Source organism: Somniosus microcephalus, chromosome 25 (assembly GCF_052327205.1).
Source record: "Somniosus microcephalus isolate GS21.2 chromosome 25, FLI_Smic_1.0, whole genome shotgun sequence".
Lineage (NCBI taxonomy): Eukaryota > Metazoa > Chordata > Chondrichthyes > Squaliformes > Somniosidae > Somniosus > Somniosus microcephalus.
In genome coordinates, this window is record NC_141011.1 from 50,235,838 (window position 1) to 50,258,407 (window position 22,570).

Here is a 22,570-nt window from a genome sequence, read left to right on the forward strand (position 1 = left end):
CCTCTCCTACCTCTCAAACAAATTGTTCTCCAGGTGCTTATCCAACTCTCTCAGAAAATTTGAATCAGCCCCCAGTGCCTTTCTCGACAGTCCATTCCACCCATTCACTACCTTCTGCATAAAGTAAATTCAATCTAAATCGTCTTTTAACCCTTCCTCTTCCAAGTCTGAAGCAATGGACTCCAACAATCCACGATGGTCATTTAATAATAGATATTCTGTCGTGTGTTTCTTCCTCATTGATCATTGCAAAAGATTTATGATAAGAATGTTCACTTTTTATTACTATAGTCATTATATAAATCCTGAAGACCATAAGAATTAGGAGCAGGAGTAGGCCACTCGAGCCATGGCTGATCTTCGATCTCAACTCCACTTTGCAATCCAATCCCCATATCCCTTCATTCCCCTAGAGCCCAAAACTTTGTCGATCTCTGTCTTGAATATACTCAACGATTGAGCATCCAAAGCCCTCTGGGGCAGAGAATTCCAAAGATTCACAACCCTCTGAGTGAAGAAATTCCTCCTCATCTCAGTCCTAAATGGCCGACCCCTTATCCTGAGACTGTGACCCCTAGTTCTAGACACTCCAGTCAGGGGAAACAACCTCTCAGCATCTACCCTGTCAATCCCCCTCAGAGTCTTCTATGTTTCAATGAGATCACCCCTCATTCTTCTAAACTCCAGAGAGTATAGGCCCAATCTACTCCGATCAGGGAGTGTTAAGTCCTGGAAATGCTGAAGCTTTTTAATGGGAGGGGATGGGGAGAGAGGAAAAACACACCGTGGATCGAAAGAAAAGTGGGCACTATAAATGTAAAGGTGAAGTGTGGAACTTGCCAGGACACCAACAAAAGTAACCTTCTGTTTGGAGTCACAACGACCCATTGCACACTTCATCAGAAGAGCAAGACAAGGCATCGACTTTTTTGTTGTTGTCTGGAAACAGTTACCTGAACAAATGTTAGCTGCAAACACTAACCTCAGCATTTTTTAAATTTGCGCCCTCATCTTTCTACCCTCCACTCCTCCCCTCCCAAAATATGCCAGCCCACTAGAAGCCGGTAGACTTGCATGGTGATCTTGGCGGAGTACATCTTGCTGCCCTTTTCTTGTCACCTCAGTTAGTGAAAGGGCTGTGTCATATATCTGTCACAAAGCTGAGCCCCTGGAATAACCCAGCTCTGGAACTCGAGCTACTGTTAAGGAAAGGCTGTGTTGCACTGGATCACTGGTTTTCCAACTTTTCTGTGCTGATATCGGCACACTCAAGTGTTATCTCATCAATTTGTGCCTTTTGAAAAAATGCTTACGATATATTCCAAAATATATTATTTGATGTGAATTATCAAGTGGAAGAAAATAGGTTCTGTCGAAATATTTGTTATCTTATTCATTAGCTTCCAATGGTTAGCACAGTGCCAGCAGTCACACATTCGAGCAATGACTGTTACAGTTCAACAACAACTTGCATTTATATAGCGCCTTTAACGTAGTAAAACGTCCCAAAGCGCTTCACAGGAGTGTTGTCTGACAAAATTTGACACCGAGCCACAGAAGGAGCCATCAGGACAGGTGATCAAAAGCCTGGTCAAAGAGTTAGATTTTGAGAGGCGGGGAGGTTCAGGGGGGGAATTCCAGCGCTCAGGGCCCAGACAGCTGAAGGCGCGGTCGCCAGTGGTGGGGTGAAGGGAGTGAGCATCGAAGGCTCCCTTTATAATTTAAAAAAAAGTGTCCAGTTGTGAAGAAATTCCTGTATTTCCAGTGTCCGACGCATTCCGTGCTCAACGCTACATAACACTCATCGAGCTTCAGTTCCTGCCAATCACAGAACTAGAACACCATGAAGTGCAGTGATAAGTCAAATTAATCATCCTGCATGATGACATATTTTATGATCCATGCTTTTCATCATTTGAATGTCATATCTAGTGCAGTTGCCACTCTCGCACAGAATACTAGTCAGATTGTATTTACTCAACCAGCAACCCTTCCCCCACCCCCTCTTCCCTTCCCTCTCCCGCCCCCTCTCCCCTTCCCTCTCCCGCCCCCCTCTCCCCTTCCCTCTCCCGCCCCCTCTTCCCTCTCCCGCCCCCTCTCCCCTTCCCTCTCCCGCCCCCTCTTCCCTTCCCTCTCCCGCCCCCTCTCCCCTTCCCTCTCCCACACCCTCACCTGCTCCCATCCCCTCTTTCACTCCCCCTCCCACTCTCTCCCTCTACCTCTCCCAATCCTTCTCCCTCTCCCTCGCCTATTCCCTCTCCCATTCCTTCTCCCTCTCCCTCTCCCATTCCTTCTCCCACTCCCTCCACACACCACACACGCACTCTGGCAACAAAATGAGGACAAGTGAAGGGAGGAAAGGAAAACTTGGAGGACAGATGAGGAAAAAATGGAAAGTAAGCAAGAGTATAGAGTGAAAAACCGGAAGGTAAAAGTGATGGTTTTTGCCTAAGGATTACAAGCATAACCATTTGGGCTGGGGGGGAGCGCAAACATGTTTCTCTGTCAACTTTTCCGGCATGAGTTTTATCCTCTCTCTCTTCCCCTCCTCCCTCTGAATCCTGGAATTTCCCCCAACTTTTTATTTGTGATTTGAACCTTTACCTTTTTTCAGAACAAAACCATTGCAAATTTAATAATTGCGTTTTCTAATCCATTTAATCCACGGGGTCTTTTTCCTCTGTTCTTCATTTTGAATTGCTTCTCCTCGCTTTCTGATCTGGTTTTGATTCTGCCGTTTTTAAGACCGTTTCCCTTTCCCTCTGGCAGTAATCACATTGCTTTTCTTCTCCCGCTGCCTCTTTGTCCTATTGTTTACTGCCTCTCGCTTCTCTTTCCACATGTTCTCTGCGCTTGTGGGGTGGCAACGGGCGACGCCAAGAAACGCCCAGCGAGTGTCGGAATAAAAGCTGAACTACTGAAGATGGACAGGACAAGGCGAGAAAAAGTGCAGACATGGCGAGCGGTGGAAGGGAGAGCAGAAACTAGTGGAGAAACAGGAGCACCGACGTAGTGCAGTTAAAACAAACCCGCAGCTGTGAAACAATAGAAAAACGCAAAGTAGAGGCAATGGAGGCGGAAAGCAGAAGTGGCATAATATGTAATGTTTAAAATGATTAATATCGTAAATGTAAACGTTTGCCAGACATCTTCTGATGAGTAGATTGTTGGGCATTGAGGCAAAGAAACTGATCCCCTGCAATTTGTATTTGTTTGCCCTTTCTGTAGACTACTTCTCTTTGAAGTCTGGAAGCCAGCCCTCTTCTCCCTCGATGTCCCCAGCTCCGTCGGTGGCGGGATCAGCGACATCTAGTTCTGGCTCCTTGCACCTCAGGCGACCTCTTATCAGCCCAGCGCGTCTCAACCTCACGGGGCAAAGACTCAAACTCTTCACGGAACGCAACACGGTCCAGCAGAGCACGCGAAAGTTGGCACCTAAGGCCCGGCCCACTCCAAACGTGTCGGAGGACGCCAATGTTTCCAGTAACATTCCGGCGCCGGACACGACCCGCATCTCTTCTCACAGTCACGGTAGGTACTTGTACAGACCGGTCTGCAACACTTCGAAACACCGACACTCACACCTTTTAAAATTCAATGTACGTGCGAAGTTCCTCCTCCTGCTGGTAATTTTAGCAAAACGTTGACGTGAATACAAAATGGGTAAACTGGCTTTTTGCTAAACTTATTAACGATGGGATTTATATTTCATTTGGTTTGTACACAAAGGGTTCACCCCCCCCCCCCCCCCCCCCCCACTCCTATTCTTCCAAGTAATGCTTGAGCCACATTACTCAGGTAGTCTTTGACATGAATCAGTCATTCATGAAAGAAAGACTTATGAAATAATACTGAGCGGCCTGCGGGTGGCGCTGTCCAGGGAGAGTATAAATACTCGGGCACGGGCCCAGCTTGCGCAGGACATTCTTAACAGGAACTAGTGAAGGACACAACTAGACCTCCATGTTGTAAAACAGTTGATTAAAGCTTTGTTTAACGCTTAGACCAAGTGCCTAGTAGTTTTCTTACGTCAGTCTTCATTTGAAGGATACCTTGGAGAAGCACCCATATTGTCCAACTGCCCCAGCAAGAAATCCCATTGAAGATAGCAATCCAGACTGACACTGGTGTACTGTAGAATCTTACAGGGAGCATTTATGAAACTGCCCGACCTAATAACTTGGTTTCTAATTGTATTTAATTTGTTCTAACATTTAAATATAATTGGATAATTGGATGTTGTGACTTGTAAAATCGTGCGGGAATTGGATGCAGTAACTGGAAGAGTGCCTTCAGCAGAAGCGAAACCTTTCAGCCTTTGGAGTTTTGACCAGTTTTAGAATATTCTTTCCCTGCAGAGTTAACTTTTTTTCCCCCTTCCACCCTCCCCCTACCCCAGCTGCCATTACCCTAATTCCATACAGCAGAACTGATGTGCACCGTTGTCAGGGGAGTTGAGACCTCCAACCCTACCTAGATATCCCTTCTTGAGAGAGACACGGCTACCCTTAAGGTTGCTCCCTAAACATACACACTTCTTCAACTGCATTACGCAATCTCTTATGGAAACTCCCCGATAGATGAATATTGGGAAGGGAAAAAAAACAATGTTCTGTCAACAACAGCTTGTATTTATATAGCGCCTTTAACATAGTAAAACATCCCAAGGCGCTGCACAGGAGCGATTATCAAACAAAATTTGACACCGAGCCACATTAGGAGATATTGGGACAGGCTTGGTCAAAGAGGTCGGTTTTAAGGAGCGTCTTAAAGGAGGAAAGAGCTAGAGAGGCGGAGAGGTTTAGGGAGGGAATTCCAGCGCTTAGGGCCTAGGCAGCTGAAGGCACGGCCACCAATGGTGGAGCGATTAAAATCGGGGATGCTCACGAGGATCCAGGATAGATTACATACTTGCATACAACAGTTATTAATGTTCAAACAATGCTTTATTTGGCCCAGTCAGAATTAGCCAAAAGATAAGAGACATTTTTTTTTTAACCATGACTTTTGTGCACTGTTGGACAGATTACAGTGAAGAATTGGGCTTCAGAGTCTGTGCTTTATGCTATGTTTAAAAGATGCGATCAGTTCTAAAACAAATTCGAATTCATTATTATTCCTCTGGGATACCAGTCGAGGACAGTAATTTTTGGTACAACAAAGTAATCTCTAATCGAAGAGTGTTTACTACTGTGTCCCTTGCCTCCCATTAGCTGCAGGTTGAGGTCTTGTCTTGCACTGCATCCCGCTGATTCAGCTCCCTTTTGTCTGCTCGTTTCTTCCTGTCTCTGCAAGAGATCCAATCCAAACCTCACCAGTTACACCCCCTATGGTAGCACATGTTAGTTTGACACACTGGCCCAGAATCTGCGATCGGAGGCTTCCCCGCGGGCGGACGCCTCCGACCTGTTAAAAAAAAAAAAAAAAAAAAAAAAAAAGTAAATCTACGCCTTTGCCTGGTGGCCCGGGAGGTACGGAGGCTCGCGACCCTGGGCCTCTCCGGGTCTGCGCGGGCAGAGGCCCACGTATCCCGCGGCGCAGGCGGTTCGCAAACGCCCCTGGGATCACATGGCCCAACCAATAAAAGAAGGGAATCCCCATTCATACTTATGGGAGTTGCGTACGTACGGAAACCCCTTAAGTATGAATGGGGATCACACAAAAAAATACACCAACACATGAAATAAATAACATTAAAAAAATTACATATTTAAAATGCCATTTAATTAAATATTTTTAATGGAAATTTAATTTTTTGGGGGAAAAAATTATGCTTTAATGGGGCTAAAAATAAACTTACCTTATTGAACAGGATTTTTAATGTATAAGTGAATGAGAAAATTTTATTTTTCTATTTTTTAAAACTCTTATGCTGGTAAAAGTAGGCTTTCACCAGGCGTAAGAATTTCACAGCCTTTCAGCGGGTGGAAGTTGGGCAAATAGCGCAGCTCTCCGCCCGCAGAGGCCCGTCTCCCGGGGATGCGGAGGATCTGTCAAGAGGATTCTGGACAGATTGCAAGTGCCAGGTTTTCGCGCACGCGCTTCACACGCCTAAACCCAGAACTTGCGTGGCCCCTACGGGCACGTACGCACCCGTAGAGGGTCGCAAAATACGGCCCATTGAATTCAAACCGAGAAATGTTAAATATTTGTCTTAAACATTTGTGTGCCTCCTTTATCAATTCTCACCTCCCTTGAAAGTGCACCAACATTAGAAGGTAAGAAATTAATTGCTTCTTTTGTGAATAATTTGAATTTCTGCCTCATTTCTTTTGTGTGCTGGAAAACTCAATGTTATACATTGAGCTTTTTCTTTTTCTTCATCAATGTGTATGTGAAGGTCGTCCTCTTCATTTTCAGTTGCTGGTTAATGACCCCTTTTTATTTTAATTTATAAGTCTGTAACTGATTTTTCCAGGTGCATGAGATGTGGAGCACTCTGCATAGAATCTCACAGCACAGAAGGAGGCCATTCGGCCCATCGTGCCTGTGCCCGCTCTTTGAAAGAGCTATCCGATTAATCCCACTCCCCTGCTCTTCCCCCATTGCCCCGCAGATTCCACCTCTTTGAGTATATATCCAATTCCCTTTTGAAAGCTAGTATTGAATTCCACCAGCCTTTCAGGCAGTGCATTCCGGATCTCGCTGCGTAAACAGTTTTCTCCCCGTCTCACCTCCGGCTCTCTTGCCAATCACCTTAAATCGGTGTTGTCCGCTCACCCGACCCTTCTGTCAGCGGAAGCAGTTTCTCCTCTTTGCTCCATCAAAACCCGTCATGATTTTGAACGCCTCTATTAAATCTCCCCAAAAGTACAGTTTGCAGTGCCCTTGTTCAGAAATGACAGATTAATCATTCTGTAAGCCAATCTTCCAAATGAATCTTTACCGTGTAACTCCAGCTACCTTAAAAATGACCTTTCACTGTGACCTAAAATATGCTCCTAATATTTGTTTTTGCCCTTTATCAAAGCAATATTCCAACAAACATGAGATTAAAATGAAGATCTGACGCTTTTAACTGTGATTGTTAGTGCTTTGGTTTGTCTTTTTTGCCGGTAATTCCTTTTATTTTTAATTTATAATTACCTGCTTTTCAATTTTGAGAGTCGCCCTCTAATTTCTCTGTCCTGGAGGAGGGAAGGTAGTGGTGCTCTTGTTCTCTGAACTCCAGCAGCACCGCAGGAGCAAGCGAGAAATCCTATCATTAATCATTTTCAGTACTAATTAGATGTTTTATTTTGTTTGTTATTAGTAATTCCGCGGAGGGGCTACACGTTACTTTGTCAACAGACGAGTTTAAAATCGAGTTGCAAACTCCATTCGGAAGATACCCACATTGTTCAGGGTTGCTGCTGTCGATTTTGAAACATTTTTGCATTAAAATGAAACCAGCTCATATGAAGAGCGTGAGGGACAGTGAGAGAGAGAGAGAGAGAGAGAGAGAGAGAGCGTCTCCCTGCTAATCAGATGGTTGCAGGTTTCAACCTCCGATCCGGCATCACTTGAACTCATCCAACGCTATTCAGTAGTGATTTTCCTCCGTTCTCTACAGCGAGGCAGGTACCTCAGAAGGGGAAGACTGGTGCAGTTAATTTCTCCCTAACCCCCCTCTGAAGGTGCACCTCGTACTGACGTCATGGGACTGCACCGGCAACACCCATGGTACAGTCTGTAACCAACTTGCGTTTGTTTAAATAGAGGCTTTTATTATTGCAACCACAGAGCTGCTATTACAGCTAGCCAGCGAGCCATCTCTTCCATTGGTGGGATAAGTGGTTGTACTTTAGTCACACTAAATCTCCCTCAAACCCCATTTCCCCCCCCGCCCCCCCCCCCACCACACCCAGCATGTAATGAGTAATTCCTCATTTTATTACACAATTCAGTGAATTCATTTTTCAGTCTAATCTCAGTTGGATGGAGCTTATTGCAATCAGCCCCTCAGGATCTGCATTTTCAGTGCTTTTTGAGACCTAAATGCACAGAACACAGGACGCACTCACTGTAAAACTCTCCGACTTGTGTGCATCATAATTTTGTAGGGTGGGTTTTTGTGCTTGTTAAGGTGAGGAATGTTAATCACAGAAATTTATGGCACAGAAGGAGGCCATTCGGCCCATCGTGTGTGTGCCGGCCGCCAGAGCGAACCAGCCTAATCCCACTTTCCAGCACTTGGTCCGTAGCCCTGTCGGTTACGGCACTTCAGGTGCATATCCAAGTACTTTTTAAATGCGATGAGGGTTTCTGCCTCCACCACCCTTTCAGGCAGTGAGTTCCAGACCCCCACCACCCTCTGGGTGAAAAAAGTTCTCCTCAATTCCCCTCTAATCCTTCTACCAATTACTTTAAATCTATGCCCCCTGGTTATTGACCTCTCTATCTCGGCCCCTCATAATTTTATACGCCTCAATAGAGTCTCCCCTCAACCGCCTCTTGTTGGGAGGAGGAATGTTGGGAATGGAATACTGTTCATTCATTTCAATCGTGCAGTGTTAGCATAAGGTATTTGGGTATAGAGTTAGATGTGGAGTAAAATTTATTTTATGCCTCACCTCAGAAAATGCTCTTTATTGCAGCAGTAATCCATTTTCCATAATGGCCATTGACGTAAGAAAACTCACTCCGCACTTGGTTTGAGTATAAAGCAAGGCTTTAATCAACTTGTTTCAGAACATGGAGGTCTAGTTGTACTTCATTAGTTCCTGTCTTACAAAATGTCCCTAGGCAAGCTGAGCCCACGCCCGAGTATTTATACTCCTTGGACGGCGCCACCAGCTGGCCCTCCAGTGTTATTTCATGAGTCGTTTCTTCATCATGATGAGATTTATAACAGCCATCTTTGTGGTCTCACTGAATCAAGATTCCCAATTAGCCCACTCCTCACTAGACTCATTCCACATTAGCACCCTTACAGTCAGCAAAGAGTGGATAGGAAGGACCTATCTCCCTTAGCAGAGAGGTCAATAACCAGGGGGCACAGATTAAAGTAATTGGTAGAAGGATTAGAGGGGAGTTCAGGAGAACATTTTTCACCCAGAGGGTGGTGGGGGTCTGGAACTCACTGCCTGAAAGGGTGGTGGAGGCAGAAACCCTCATCGCATTTAAATAGTACTTGGATATGCACTTGAAGTGCCGTAAGCTACAGGGCTACGGACCAAGAGCTGGAAAGTGGGATTAGGCTGGATAGCTCTTTTTCGGCCGGCACAGACACGATGGGCCGAATGGCCCCTTCTGTGCCGTAACTTTCTATGATTGCTTTTATCCTATCTGCCTAAGCTGGATTCAAATCAAGGAGCCAGAAGTGACAGGACAGTGAGCATAACCCACACTGCCACCCAGTCCGCTCGTCTATGATGCAATTTCGGGAACAACACACCTTCTTTGTAGCTTTCTCCAGGACTTAAAACATAACTAAAAGTACATTAGCCCTCCTGCTAATAGTGCTATCTATGTATAACGTGTTTTTACACAGGATTACATAGGATATACGGCACAGAAACAGGCCATTCGGCCCAACCAGTCCATGCCGGCATTTATGCTCCACTCGAGCCTCCTCCCGTCTTTCCTCATCTAACTCTATCAGCGTAACCCTCTATTCCCTTCTCCCTCATATGCTTGTCCAGCCTCCCCTTAAATGCATCTCTACCATTCGCTTCAACCACTCCCTGTGGTAGCGAGTTCCACATTCTCACCACTCTGCATAAAGAAGTTTCTTCTGAATTCTCTATATGATTTCTTGGTGACTATCTTATATTGATGGCCTCTAGTTTTGCTCTTCCCCACAAGTGGAAACATTCTCTGTGTCTAATCTGTCAAAACCTTTCATAATTTTAAAGACTTCTATTAGGTCACCCCTCAGCCTTCTCTTTTCAAGAGAAAAGAGACCCAGCCTGTTCATCCTTTCCTGATAGGTGTACCTCGCATTTCTGGTATCATCCTTGTAAATCTTCTCTGCACCCTCTCCAGTGCCTTTTTATAATATGGCGACCAGAATTGTACACACTACTCTAAGTGTGGTCTCACCAAGGTTTGATACAAGTTTAGCATAACTTCTCTACTTTTCAATTCTGTCCCTCTAGAAATAAACCCTAGTGCTTGGTTTTTTTAATGGCCTTGTTAACCTGTGTCGATACTTTTACTGATTTGTGTATTTGTACTCCCAGATCCCTTTTTTCCTCTACCCCATTTAGATTCTTGTACAACTTGCAAACACAGTTATAGAGGGACCAGTATATCATCACAACTAATGCACAAATTGTTTCTGCCTGTTCCTCTTTGTTATGTTAACTGAGGATTTTATCTAGAAAAATTGATTGACATTAATTTTATGGGAAGGAAGTTAAGAGTTTTGACCAGGGAAGGCTTGTCTCCAAGACTTTCCGTCAGAAGTTTACAGAAACGGATTGAAAGAAGATCGGATTGCCTTGTTCCTTATCCTCACATAACGAGAGATCCCGCAGTGCGAGTGCAACACCTGGCATTGACAGTGATACTCTAACAGGAAAAGAGGAAATTAGCACGGGAGGAAGTGCAGAAAGGATTTCAGACCATCTTCAGGGATTAATCGAACAAAAGGTTTACCCCCGCAGATTTGAATACTTGCCGAACAGCTCAATCACGCAGATGACAGTGCACAGATTAATCTACTTCTTGATATGATGAGCTGTTAACCCTGGGCATGGTGACATTTTCCATTTGTAAAAAAAAAATGAGAGAAATCTGAGAGTAAAACCATAAAGTCACCTGAAAACCTTAATGTTTCACTTAAATTCAGTTGAAGGTAATGATGATTGAAGTCTTCTGCAAATACGGAGCAGGGAGTAAGCACTCTAACGTGATTGTGAGGAGTTGCGGTTGAAAGAATGATTTTCCCTTTATTAGAAACCGAAGAAATGTCTAAAGAACTGCCAACTCTGAACGATACAATTCTGAGATCCAGTAGCTCTTAGTTTCAGATTTGCTTCTAAATTCTTAAGGACCTAAATGTTTATCCCCTCCCGCTCAGTACTTGCCGCTCTCTTTCCCGTTCCCTCACTTTGCGAGTACTCAGGATGATTAAGGGTGGCTTTTATGAAGCGCCACAATAATAAATGTGATGAGGTACAGTTGCTCATAGTTGACTCTCTGAATGAGCTCCTTTACTGGCATCAATCTGTGGTTTAGGTTTGAACAAAGAACTCCCGGACAGCATGGATTTTAACTCCTCTTTGCACCATCTTGATTTTACATCTGCCTGGCCTTCACTGAGATGGGCGGCAAATATCCAAACATAATTCTATCTTAATTAAAGCAACTGAAACAAAGACAACGTTCATTCAAATATAATCACAAACTGGTGGCAACCTCAAAAGCCATCGAAGAATTGGAACTGCCCAGCGTCCAGCCCGCGGTCGGCACCGCCCAGCGTCCAGCCCGCGGTCGGCACCGCCCAGCGTCCAGCCCGCGGTCGGCACCGCCCAGCGTCCAGCCCGCGGTCGGCACCGCCCAGGGTCCAGCCCGCGGTCGGCACCGCCCAGGGTCCAGCCCGCGGTCGGCACCGCCCAGGGTCCAGCCCGCGGTCGGCACCGCCCAGGGTCCAGCCCGCGGTCGGCACCGCCTAGAAGGACAAGGGCAGCAGACGCATGGGAACACCACCACCTCCAAGTTCCTCTCCAAGCCACACACCATCCTGACTTGGAAATATATCGGCCGTTCCTTCATCGTCATGGGGTCAAAATCCTGGAACTCCCTCCCTAACAGCACTGTTGGGAGTACCTTCACCACACGGACTGCAGCGGTTCAAGAAGGCGGCTCAGCACCACCTTCTCAAGGGCAAATAGGGATGGGCAATGAATGCTGGCCATGCCAGCGATGCCCACATCCCGTGAATGAATTTTTAAAAAGCTGGATTTGTGGCATGATTTGAAAGCAAGCCAGAACTGGATGTCTGTGTTGTCACTAATTTTTTAGTGATTGCTGTTGTCAGTGCTTTTGATTAATGGGGAATAGGTCTATATCTGTTGAGCAAAATGTCCTAAAGGTAAAATTAATGATGTTAATTATATTGTGTGCACCTGGCACCAGTAAAATTAAAACTTTTCCCACATGTTACTCAACATTGTTCTGTTCTTTCACTTGTCTGGCTGATTGAAGGTTTTGCTTGCTTTGACCAAATTACTGGTTAATGTGCGCTGGCATGTTATATAGCACATTATTGTACACACTGATTGTTAACCCCTTCCTTCCTAATTGATTACACAATAACAAATATTCTGATCCCGAGTATATTGCGTTAGGTTTCTCTACTCGTATTTCTCCTCAATAAGCCAAAATGATCTCTTCCTGTCACTTCCAATATGTCCTCCCTGTGTCCCCACTGCCCTTCCCAGCATGGCCGCCCATTCGCTTGGCCAATAAGGAATAACCACAAGGTGGTGATTTTGAATATTTTCCACTTAAGTGGTGGTGGACTCGATACAAATCGCAAAGTCTTTGTAACATGAACACCTTAACTCAGTTTGTGTGTGTTTATATTATTTTGCTCTCTTCAGATGCCAAGTCTGTTGAAGGAGGAAGCATATACAGTGAGGCAACAGGCCGGAGGAAAGACAGCTCTTCCAGATCCTCGGCGTGTATGGTAGATACCACCACCAATGTGGTCAACCCCCAGGCGAGTGACGATGCCAGAGCATGGAAAGGTATGGTCTTATCTGAGGAAGGATGTTCTTGTCATGCAGGGAGTGCAGCGAAGATTCACCAGACTGATACCTGGGTTGGCAGGAATGATGTATGAGGAGAGATTGGGTCGATTGGGCTTATACTCGCTGGAGTTTAGAAGAATGAGAGGGGATCTCATTGAAACTTATAAAATTCTAACAGGACTAGACAGACTAGATGCAGGAAGGATGTTCCCGATGGCGGGGGAGTCCAGAACCAGGGGTCGCAGTCTAAGGATAAGGGGTAAGCCATTTAGGACTGAGATGAGGAGGAATTTCTTCACCCAGAGAGAGGTAAACCTGTGGAATTCTCTGCAACAGAAGGCAGTAGAGGCCAATTCATTAAATATATTCAAGAAGGAGTTGGATATATTTCTCGAGGGTAAAGGGACCAAGGGGTATGGGGAGAAAGCAGGGACAGGGTACTGAATTTGGATGATCAGCCATGATCTCATTAAATGGCGGAGCGGGCTCGAGGGGCCGAATGGCCTACACCTGCTCCTATCTTCTATGTTTCTATGTTTAACGGGGTCACTTGGCTTCTGTTGGGCAACTGGACCACCTTGCATTTGAAGAGTAAAAATTTTGGACGGTGTAGGTAGCACTGTCCAGATAATTTTAACACTTTCAGGACCGCTGCATTTTAGGTCCTGAAGAAAACATTAGCATCACTCGATTTTCTCAGATCGTACTTTTAAGATATGTTCAGTTTTTTTGCTGCGATGTTGTCTATTTGTAGATTTTACACTCGTGGTTCCGCCAATGGCGTCGCCATAGACAGCAAGGCAGATTTCACGCTGTTTTATAATGACGGGAGCGTTGTACCATGTCTTGCACAATGTAGCAGTCTGCCGCTGAGGTGCAACTCAGTTTAACCAGGCCTTCTCGTTCTACCACCACCCTCGTTGCCCGCTATCCATAGACAGAAACCTCAGCACTTTCATTGCTTCAGTGGGTAGGCGCCATGTGCGCGCACACAGAAGGCAGCTTGATGTCACCGTGGCCCTTTTGGGTGGGAGGGGAAGACGGGTTGTGTCACTGGTGTTATGTTACCGAAATGCAATGGATTAATCTTCACTGATACATAAGTGAGGATCTTTTGTGGCCAGGTTTGGAGTGTGGATGATATCAAATCAAATATTACAAAAAATAAGGGCAAAGTTTGTGACTTCAAAAGGGGGAGTAGGGTCGGGAGCTCTGGTTGGATATATTCCTGGAGGTTCCGTCACATGAGCTTCCGTCTCACCGCCCCGCCCAGTTAAACAGCCAACGTCCAATCTTTTTTTATAACTAATAAATGAAAATGTTCAAAGAAAACACATTTTTACTTAATGCCCCAAAGACTTTTCAAATGACAACCTTATTCCAGTAAATGGGCGTTTTTTTCCTCCTGTTTGGCTTTTCTGTATTAACCTCTCCGCAAAGAGGGACAGCGTGAAAAGCTGCAGGAAAATGATGTGAAGGATAGATTACAAAATCTAAAAATACTTGCTGTTCAGTTAGTGAAATGTCACGCCATATCCCATTGCTACAATTGTACAAGGCCTTGGAGTGACCACACCTGGAGTACTGGCACAGTTTTGGCCTCCTTATCTAAGGAAGGATATACTTGCCTTGGAGGCGGTGCAGCGAAGGTTCACTAGATTGATTCCTGGGATGAGAGGGTTGTCCTATGAGGAGAGATTGTGTAGATTGGGCCGATACTCTCTGGAGTTTAGAAGAATGAGAGGTGATCTCATTGAAACATACAAGATTCTGAGGGGGATTGACAGGGGAGATGCTGAGAGGTTGTTTCCCCTGGCTGGAGAGTCTAGAACTAGGGGGCACAGTCTCAGGATAAGGGGTCGGCCATTTAAGACTGAGATGAGGAGAAATTTCTTCACTCAGAGGGTTGTGAATCTTTGGAATTCTTTACACCAGAGGGCTGTAGATGCTGAATCGTTGAGTATATTCAAGGCTGAGATCGATAGATTTTGGGACATTAAGGGAATCAAGAGATTTGGGGATCGGGGCGGGAAGGTAGAGTTGAGGTGTTAGATCAGCCACGATCTTACTGAATGGCGGAGCAGGCTCGAATGGCCGAGTCCCGCTCCTATTTCTTATGAAAGATCCCGGGGTTCAGTTATGCTGAGTGCGTTGCAAATGGCCGTCATCGTCGCTGGGTGAGGGAGAGGAGGAAGCCGGCCGGCGTTCCCGCTCCTAATATAATGACCACCAGCCCCCACCCACTAGAAAGTGCAGCTGTGTGGATGCCGGGTTTGACGGCTGTGCCCTCTGTGGTGGAATGGCCTGCTGGTGCGTCGATGGGGGCGAAGGACCAAAGACGTGCAGGCAACGTTTCCCTGTGAGCCGCGCTCTGTTCTGCGCAGTCTGTTTCCTCGCGGCCCCTTCAAATTTCTGCGCCTGCGCAGTATTCGCAGCGTAAAATCCGGTGAGCGGCCCGCGCCGGACCTTTCAGATGACTGCGCGGGCGCAGCTTAGCGGGAACTTTGCCTGCAGGGCACTCTTGGAACGGCATCTCGAAACTGAATCGTCACTTTCAAGAGGGCGCACGGGGGGAAATGTTTCATAGTGCGGGGGGTGTTTTTATTTTTCGCTTTCAGACTACATAAGAATCGCATATTTTGAGAGCAACAAAAAGTGAATGAGGTGCTAAAAAGGGTTAAATTTAAATCTAATTATGTCTGTTTCCTGTCTACTTAATCTGTAAAACTGAGATAATACAGATTTGAAACATTTCAAACAGAAATATCATTTAACAAAAAATCTGTGTCTTGTTTGCCAGCCAGACCGCTTGGGGCACCGTGGTGATGTGATATGATCTGTTTGAAACCTTTCTGTGTGATTTTAATTCTGTGGCATTTCATTCACGTATCGTGAGGTTTAATGTTAGCAATTTAATATGGCGGCCACAAAGTAATTTTTTTTTCAGTTTGTTTTGCTGCAGTCCTTGCCAAGTGGTTTCTGCTGGTGCTTGTGGGGGGTCAGTATTGTACTGACAGGTTTGTGGCTTTCAGCAGACCCAGCCTTAAACAAACTTGTTGAAAACCTGCGACCTTCCCCGAGGCTAAAACAAGCACTGCTCTCTGCCACTGGTGTGTGACCTTCTGACCCCCCCGCGCTGCCCCTTGCTGGATTAGGAAGCACCTGCTCGAAAAGATGATACTTTTGTGTTTGGTAATCGTGCCGAAGCAGCTTGGGGGTCAAGACTTGGGGAGCTGACAGATTTTCAACTTGAAGGGGAACCGGGAGAGGTTGCCGTCCTAATTGTGTGACCTCGGGCGTTTTTTAAACAAAAAAAAATCAAAACGTTTGTTGTGGAAGCATTGCTCGTTCTTGCGCTAAGATTTAATAAACAAAAAAATGGCCAGAAAAGGAAATCCCTATCGCTGGCTGGGAGACCCAGTCCATTATAACGTAGTTACTGTTGAGAAACAAGTCCTTAAAATCGTATAAATTTCATGCACGCGGTGCTGGAGTTGCTGAATGGGCATTTGACCTTAGTGCGAAACTCAAAATGGCCCTGGATCTGCAGATCGGAGGCTTCCCGTGGGGGAAATGCCCGCCTACCTGGGGCGTCGGGATCCACGGAGACTCGGGTACCCGCGGGTAGAGGCCCACGTATCCCAGGAGCGCAGGCGGTTCGCGAGCGCCCCCGGGATCACGTGAGCCAGACCAACCAATAAAAGAAGGGAATCCCCATTCATGCTTATGGCGATTCGGTATGTACGGAAACCCCATAATCATGAATGGGAATAGCCCAAAAAATACACCTAGGCATCAAATACATTTTTTAAAATTACATATTTAAAATTGATTAAAATGCCATTTAATTAAATATTTAAAACAAAAATTTAATTTTTTGAAAAAGAAGTTTAAATGTTTTAAATCAGCTAAAAATAACCTTACCTTATTGTACAGGTTTTTTTAATGTATGAATGATTGATAAAAATGTATTCTTATGTTTTTTTAAACTCTTATTCTGGTCATCGTCGTACGTGTCTTCACACTGTTCCCTTTGGGGAACTGTATGAAGTGGTGGAAGGATTTCTGGCCGCGATTAACGCTCCTTCCGTGACCGTAACCATCTTCGTACCAGCCATTATGGCGGGAGGGTTTTATGGGCTCCCACAACCCATAAGAGGGGGGGGGGCCACCCACACCCACGGACACAAGTATCCCGCTGGATGTCAACCCAGAATTTAGAGCCGGAGCTCCGACTCCACTTGCCGGGACTGTCTGGAGCGGGGTTCGAAACCCTACACCTTCTGGCCCAGCGGCGGGGATGCTACCGCTACGCCAAAGGCCCACTCCCTTATGCTGGTAAAAGCAGGCCTTGCGTCTGCTTTTACTAGGCGTAAGAATTTCACGGCATTCGCTGGGCTGAAATAGCCCAACTCTCTGCCCGCGGATGCCCTTTTCCCGGGGATGCGTTGGAGATCTCAAGAAGATTCTTGACAGATCGCAAGTTCCGGGTTTCCGCACATGCGCTTCACGCGCCTAAACCCGGAATTTGCGCGGCCCTTACGGGCACGTACACACCTTGGACGCACCCATAAGGGCCGCAAATTACGGCCCAATGTGATTTCTCGAGCTCCTGTTACTAAATCACAGAAAGTTAACATGCAGGTACAGCAAGCAGTTAGGAAAGCAAATGGTATGTTGGCCTTTATTACAAAGGGATTTGAGTATAAGAGTAAAGACGTCTTACTGCAATTATATAGGGCCCTGGTGAGACCACACCTGGAGTATTGTGTGCAGTTTTGGTCTCCTTACCTAAGGAATGATATACTTGCCATAGAGGGAGTGCAACGAAGGTTCACGAGATTGATTCCTGGGATGGGGGGGATTGTCCTATGAGGAGTGATTGAGTAGAATGAGCCTATTTTCTCTGGCGTTTTTAATGATAGGTGATCTCATTGAAACATATAAAATTCTTGAGGGGCTTGACAGGGTAGGTGCAGGGAGGATGTTTCCCCTGGCTGGGGAGTGAACTAGGGGTCACAATCTCAGAATAGTTGAGATTCAACAAAGTTGACTTGTACTAGCCTAAAAAACGGTACCCAAGGTTTGAAGGCCTTAAAGACCGATATGAAGAAAAAAGGGAGCTTGCATTTACATAGCACGTTCTCAGAATGCCTCGAAGCACATTGCAGCTAATGAGTTATTTTTGATGCGTGGTCACTGTTGTTTAGGCAAACACAGTGGTCACTCTGCACACGGTAAAGCCCCACACACAGCGAATGAATGAATAAACTGACAATCTGTTGTTGGTGGTTAAGGGAGAACTGTCAGCCAGGACAGCGGGGCGGATCTAAACCGTGCCCTGGGTTCCTTTACATCTACTTGAGAATGGTAGCTTGGGCTTTGATTTAACATCTCATCCAAAAGAGGATGCTCCTGCCGACGTAGCACGCAGCCAGTACTGCACTGAAGCATCAGCCCAGATAATCGCTTAATGGGTCTCATAAGAACATAAGAAATAGGAGCAGGAGTCGGCCCTTTGAGCCTGCTCCGCCATTCAGCGAGATCTTTTTTTTTATTCATTGATGGGATGTGGGCGTCGCTGGCTGGCTAGGCCTGCATTTAGTGCCCATCCCTAATTGCCCTTGAGAAGATGGTGGTGAGCCGCCTTCTTGAACCGCTGCAGTCCATATGGTGTAGGTACACCCACAATGCTGTTAGGAAGGGAGTTCCAGGATTTTGGCCCAGCGACAGTGAAGGAACGGCGATACAGGTCCAAGTCAGGGTGGTGTGTGGCTTGGAGGGGAACTTGTAAGTGGTGATGTTCCCGTGCGTCTGCTGCCCTTGTCCTTTTATGTGGTAGAGGTCGCGGGTTTGGAAGGTGCTGTTGAAGGAGCTTTGGCGAGTTGCTGCAGTGCATCTTGTAGATGGTACACACTGCAGCCACAGTGCGCCGGTGGTGGAGGGAGTGAATGTTGAAGGTGGTGGATGGAGTGCCAATCAAGCGGGCTGCTTTATCCTGAATGGTGTCGAGCTTCTTGAGTGTTGTTGGAGCTGCACTCATCCAGGCAAGTGGAGAGTATTCCATCACACTCCTGACTTGCGCCTTGTAGATGGTGGAAAGGCTTTGGGGAGTCAGGAGGTGAGACACTCGCCGCAGAATACCCAGCCTCTGGCCTGCTCTTGTAGCCACAGTATTTATATGGCTGGTCCAGTTCAGTTTCTGATCAATGGTAACCCCCAGGATGTTGATAGTGGGGGATTCAGCAATGGTAATGCCATTGAATGTCATGGGGAGATGGTTAGAGTCTCGCTTGTTGGAGATGGTCATTGCCTGGCACTTGTGTGGTGCGAATGTTACTTGCCACTTGTCAGCCCAAGTCTGAATGTTGTCCAGGTCTTGCTGCATATGGACACCGACTGCGTCAGTATCTGACGAGTCTCGAATGGTGCTGAACAGTGTGCAATCATCAGCGAACATCCCCACTTCTGACCTTCTGATGGAGGGAAGGTCATTGATGAAACAGCTGAAGATGGTTGGGCCTAGGACACTGCCCTGAGGAACTCCTGCAGTGATGTCATGTGATTGAGATGAATGACCTCCAACAACCACAGCCAACTTCCTTTGTGCTAGGTATGATTCCAACCAATGGAGAGTTTTCCCCTTGATTCCCATTGACTTCAGTTTTGCTAGGGCTCCTTGATGCCACACTCGATCAAATACTGCCTTGATGTCAAGGGCAGTCACTCTCACCTCACCTCTTGAGTTCAGCTCTTTTGTCCATGTTTGGACCAAGGCTGTAATGAGGTCAGGAGCTGAGTGGCCCTGGCGGAATCCAAACTGGGCGTCAGTTAGCAGGTTATTGCTGAGTAAGTGCCGCTTGATAGCACTTTCCATCACTTTGCTGATGATTGAGAGTAGACTGATGGACGGTAATTGGCCGGGTCGGATTTGTCCTGCTTTTTGTAGACAGGACATACTTGGGCAATTTTCCACATTGCTGGGTAGATGCCAGTGTTGTAGCTGTACTGGAACAGCTTGGCTAGGGGCGCAGCTAGTTCTGGAGCACAAGTCTTCAGTACTATTGCCGGAATGTTGTTAGGGCCCATAGCCTTTGCAGTATCCAGTGTCTTCAGCAGTTTCTTGACATCACGTGGCTGATCTTCTGCCTCAACTCCATTCACCGGCCCTATTGCCATATAGAGTTATACAGCACAGAAAGAGGCCCTTCGGCCCATCGTGTCCGCGCCGGCCATCAAGCCCTGTCTATTCTAATCCCATTTTCCAGCACTTGGTCCGTAGCCTTGTATGCCATGGCGTTTCAAGTGCTCATCCAAATGCTTCTTGAATGTTGAGGGTTCCTGCCTCTACCGCCCTTTCAGGCAGTGAGTTCCAGATTCCAACCACCGTCTGGGTGAAAAAGTTTTTCCTCAAATCCCCTCTAAACCTCCTTGAAACTATACCCCCTGGTTATTGAGCCCTCTACTAAGGGGAAAAGTTCTATCTACCCTATCTATGCCCATCATATCCCTTGATGCCCATACTAGTCAGAAATCTATCGACTTCTGTTTTGAATATACCCAATGACTGAACCTCCACAGCCCTCTGGGGTAGAGAATTCCAAAGATTCACCACCCTCTGTGTGAAGAAATTTCTTCTCATCTCAGTCCTGAATGGCCGACCCTTTATCCTGAGGCTGTGGGCCCTGGTTCTAGTCTCGAACCCACAACCTTGATTCAAAGCCGAAAAGTTTGCCAACTGGGACGAGCTCGGATTCAGTTTGTACACTGAATCTCGCAGTAAACTAGTGAAACATCCAGAAAAGGGAAACTTAACAATAGGAGTGTCCCCACTGCAATCTAAGCCTCGGAATACATTGCACTCTTTCATGTCAGAGAGAGCATTCTAGCTAAAAATATATTTTCTGTAGCTTAGGAAGCGAGAGGTGCTATAGAGGAAGACGTAGTTGAAGTAAATTAATTGTTGGGTAGCATCAAACTAACACTCTTGTGCATTGAATTGGAGATGCATCGTTCTCGGGAATGTGGCTTCACCCGGTACAGGGGAAACTTTTTTATCCGGCACCGACAGGACCGGCGTGGTGCCGGTTTATTAAAAAGTCCGGATTACAGAGAGGTATAGTAAAAGGTACGAGAGCCCCATACACTGCAACAGATCCAGGCGTCCCTGTTGCTATGCCACAGGTGCAGGAACCCCGACCACAAGATCCAGGCATCCCTGTTGCTATGCAACAGGTGCAGGAACCCCGACCACAAGATCCAGGCGTCCCTGTTGCTATGCAACAGGTGCAGGAACCCCGACCACAAGATCCAGGCATCCCTGTTGCTATGCAACAGGTGCAGGAACCCCGACCACAAGATCCAGGCGTCCCTGTTGCTATGCAACAGGTGCAGGAACCCCGACCACAAGATCCAGGCATCCCTGTTGCTATGCAACAGGTGCAAGAACCCCGACCACAAGATCCAGGCGTCCCTGTTGCTATGCAACAGGTGCAGGAACCCCGGTTACACGGCCACAGATCCAGGAACGGCCACTAATATGAAGTAAAGCTTACCTGAACATACTCCTGAATTTTGCCGGTTAACAGAGATTTCCGGTTATTTAGGTGCCGGTAAATCGATAGTTTCTTGTACTTGGGGATTTATTTCATCTAATGTGATCGTAGCATTAAAGGACCCTTCGTGCTAAGTGATTTGCAGCTTTCTTGTTGACAAGAAAGACGGTGATGGAAAGGGCTCTTTAAATTGGGTGATTAAAGCTAATGCATGTGCTGGGTTTCCTCAACTAGCCCTGCACGAGCTGAGATGTATGTGTTCTGCATCAGTTTTTTAAACAAAATCTTTCACGTATTTCCCTCGTAAAGGCAACAGAATATACACTAGTCACTGGATTAGCCTATAACATTAAATTTATGATCAGACAGAAGTGAATATTTGGATCTGGTTAATTAAACTCAAAGTTCTGAAGAGTTTAGTGAGCCTTTAATTGCCATTTTCAGTATTTTGAAGTGCAAAAGATTTCTACAGCAACAAGTATGTAGCAGCTTTAATGTAGAAAATGTGCCACCGTGCTTTACTGGGGCAGGGCACAGATAAAAGTGATAAAGGAATTGAGCCACGTTGGAGAGGGTTCGGAGAGGTGACTGCAGGCTTGGTCAGAAAGCTGGATTTTGAGCAGGTTTTTAAGGTGGGTGGAGGGTTTACGGAGGGAGTTCCAGACAAGAGGGCCGGCCTAGGTGGCTGAAGGATCTGCTACCAGTGGTGGTGGGGGGGGCGAACGGAGAGGGGATACACAAAAGGCCCGAGGGTACGGGAGGGGATACAAGACTTGGGGAGTCGCAGCGGTAGGTTAGGGCAAGGCTGTGGGGGACTTGACGTTGCGCGCAACAAATCTGCATCTGCCAAGTTCTTGACTGCAGGGGAGACGCAGAATATCGGAAAGGGACAGTCCCGCCCCAGCAGCTGGAATGCATTCTATCAGCAAACCTGCAGAAATGGTGCTGAAATGCGAGAAAGGTTGCTGCCCTTCTTCTCAAATGAAGGTCAGAACGGCAAATCTAACTGAAGTAACCACTGGCAGAATGTATTTGAAATATTGGCTCACCACCTGCAACTTTAAAATCGTTTTTACACAGGATATACGGCACAGAAACAGGCCATTCGGCCCAACCAGTCTATGCTGGTGTTTATGCTCCACTCGAGCCTCCTCCCGTCTTTCCACATCTAAATCTATCAGCATAACCCTCTATTCCCTTCTCCCTCATATGCTTGTCCAGCCTCCCATTAAATGCATCGATACTATTCGCTTCAACCACTCCCTGTGGTAGCGAGTTCCACATTCTCACCACTCTTTGGGTTAAGAAGTTCCTTCTGAATTCCCTATTGGATTT

General features: G+C 46.4%; 1 protein-coding gene across 4 annotated transcripts in view; it reads left to right on the forward strand.

The window, feature by feature from the left end:
- The window catches only part of tmem201 (transmembrane protein 201), a 212,572-nt gene that overhangs the window by 180,598 nt on the left and 9,404 nt on the right, over positions 1–22,570 (forward strand). For all 4 annotated transcript variants that reach the window (XM_085967365.1, XM_085967367.1, XM_085967368.1 and 1 more), the window contains exons 9-10: positions 3,229–3,531; positions 12,531–12,677. In XM_085967365.1, the coding sequence (XP_085823491.1) occupies positions 3,229–3,531; positions 12,531–12,677 (450 nt within the window). The remainder of the gene's footprint in view (positions 1–3,228; positions 3,532–12,530; positions 12,678–22,570) is intronic.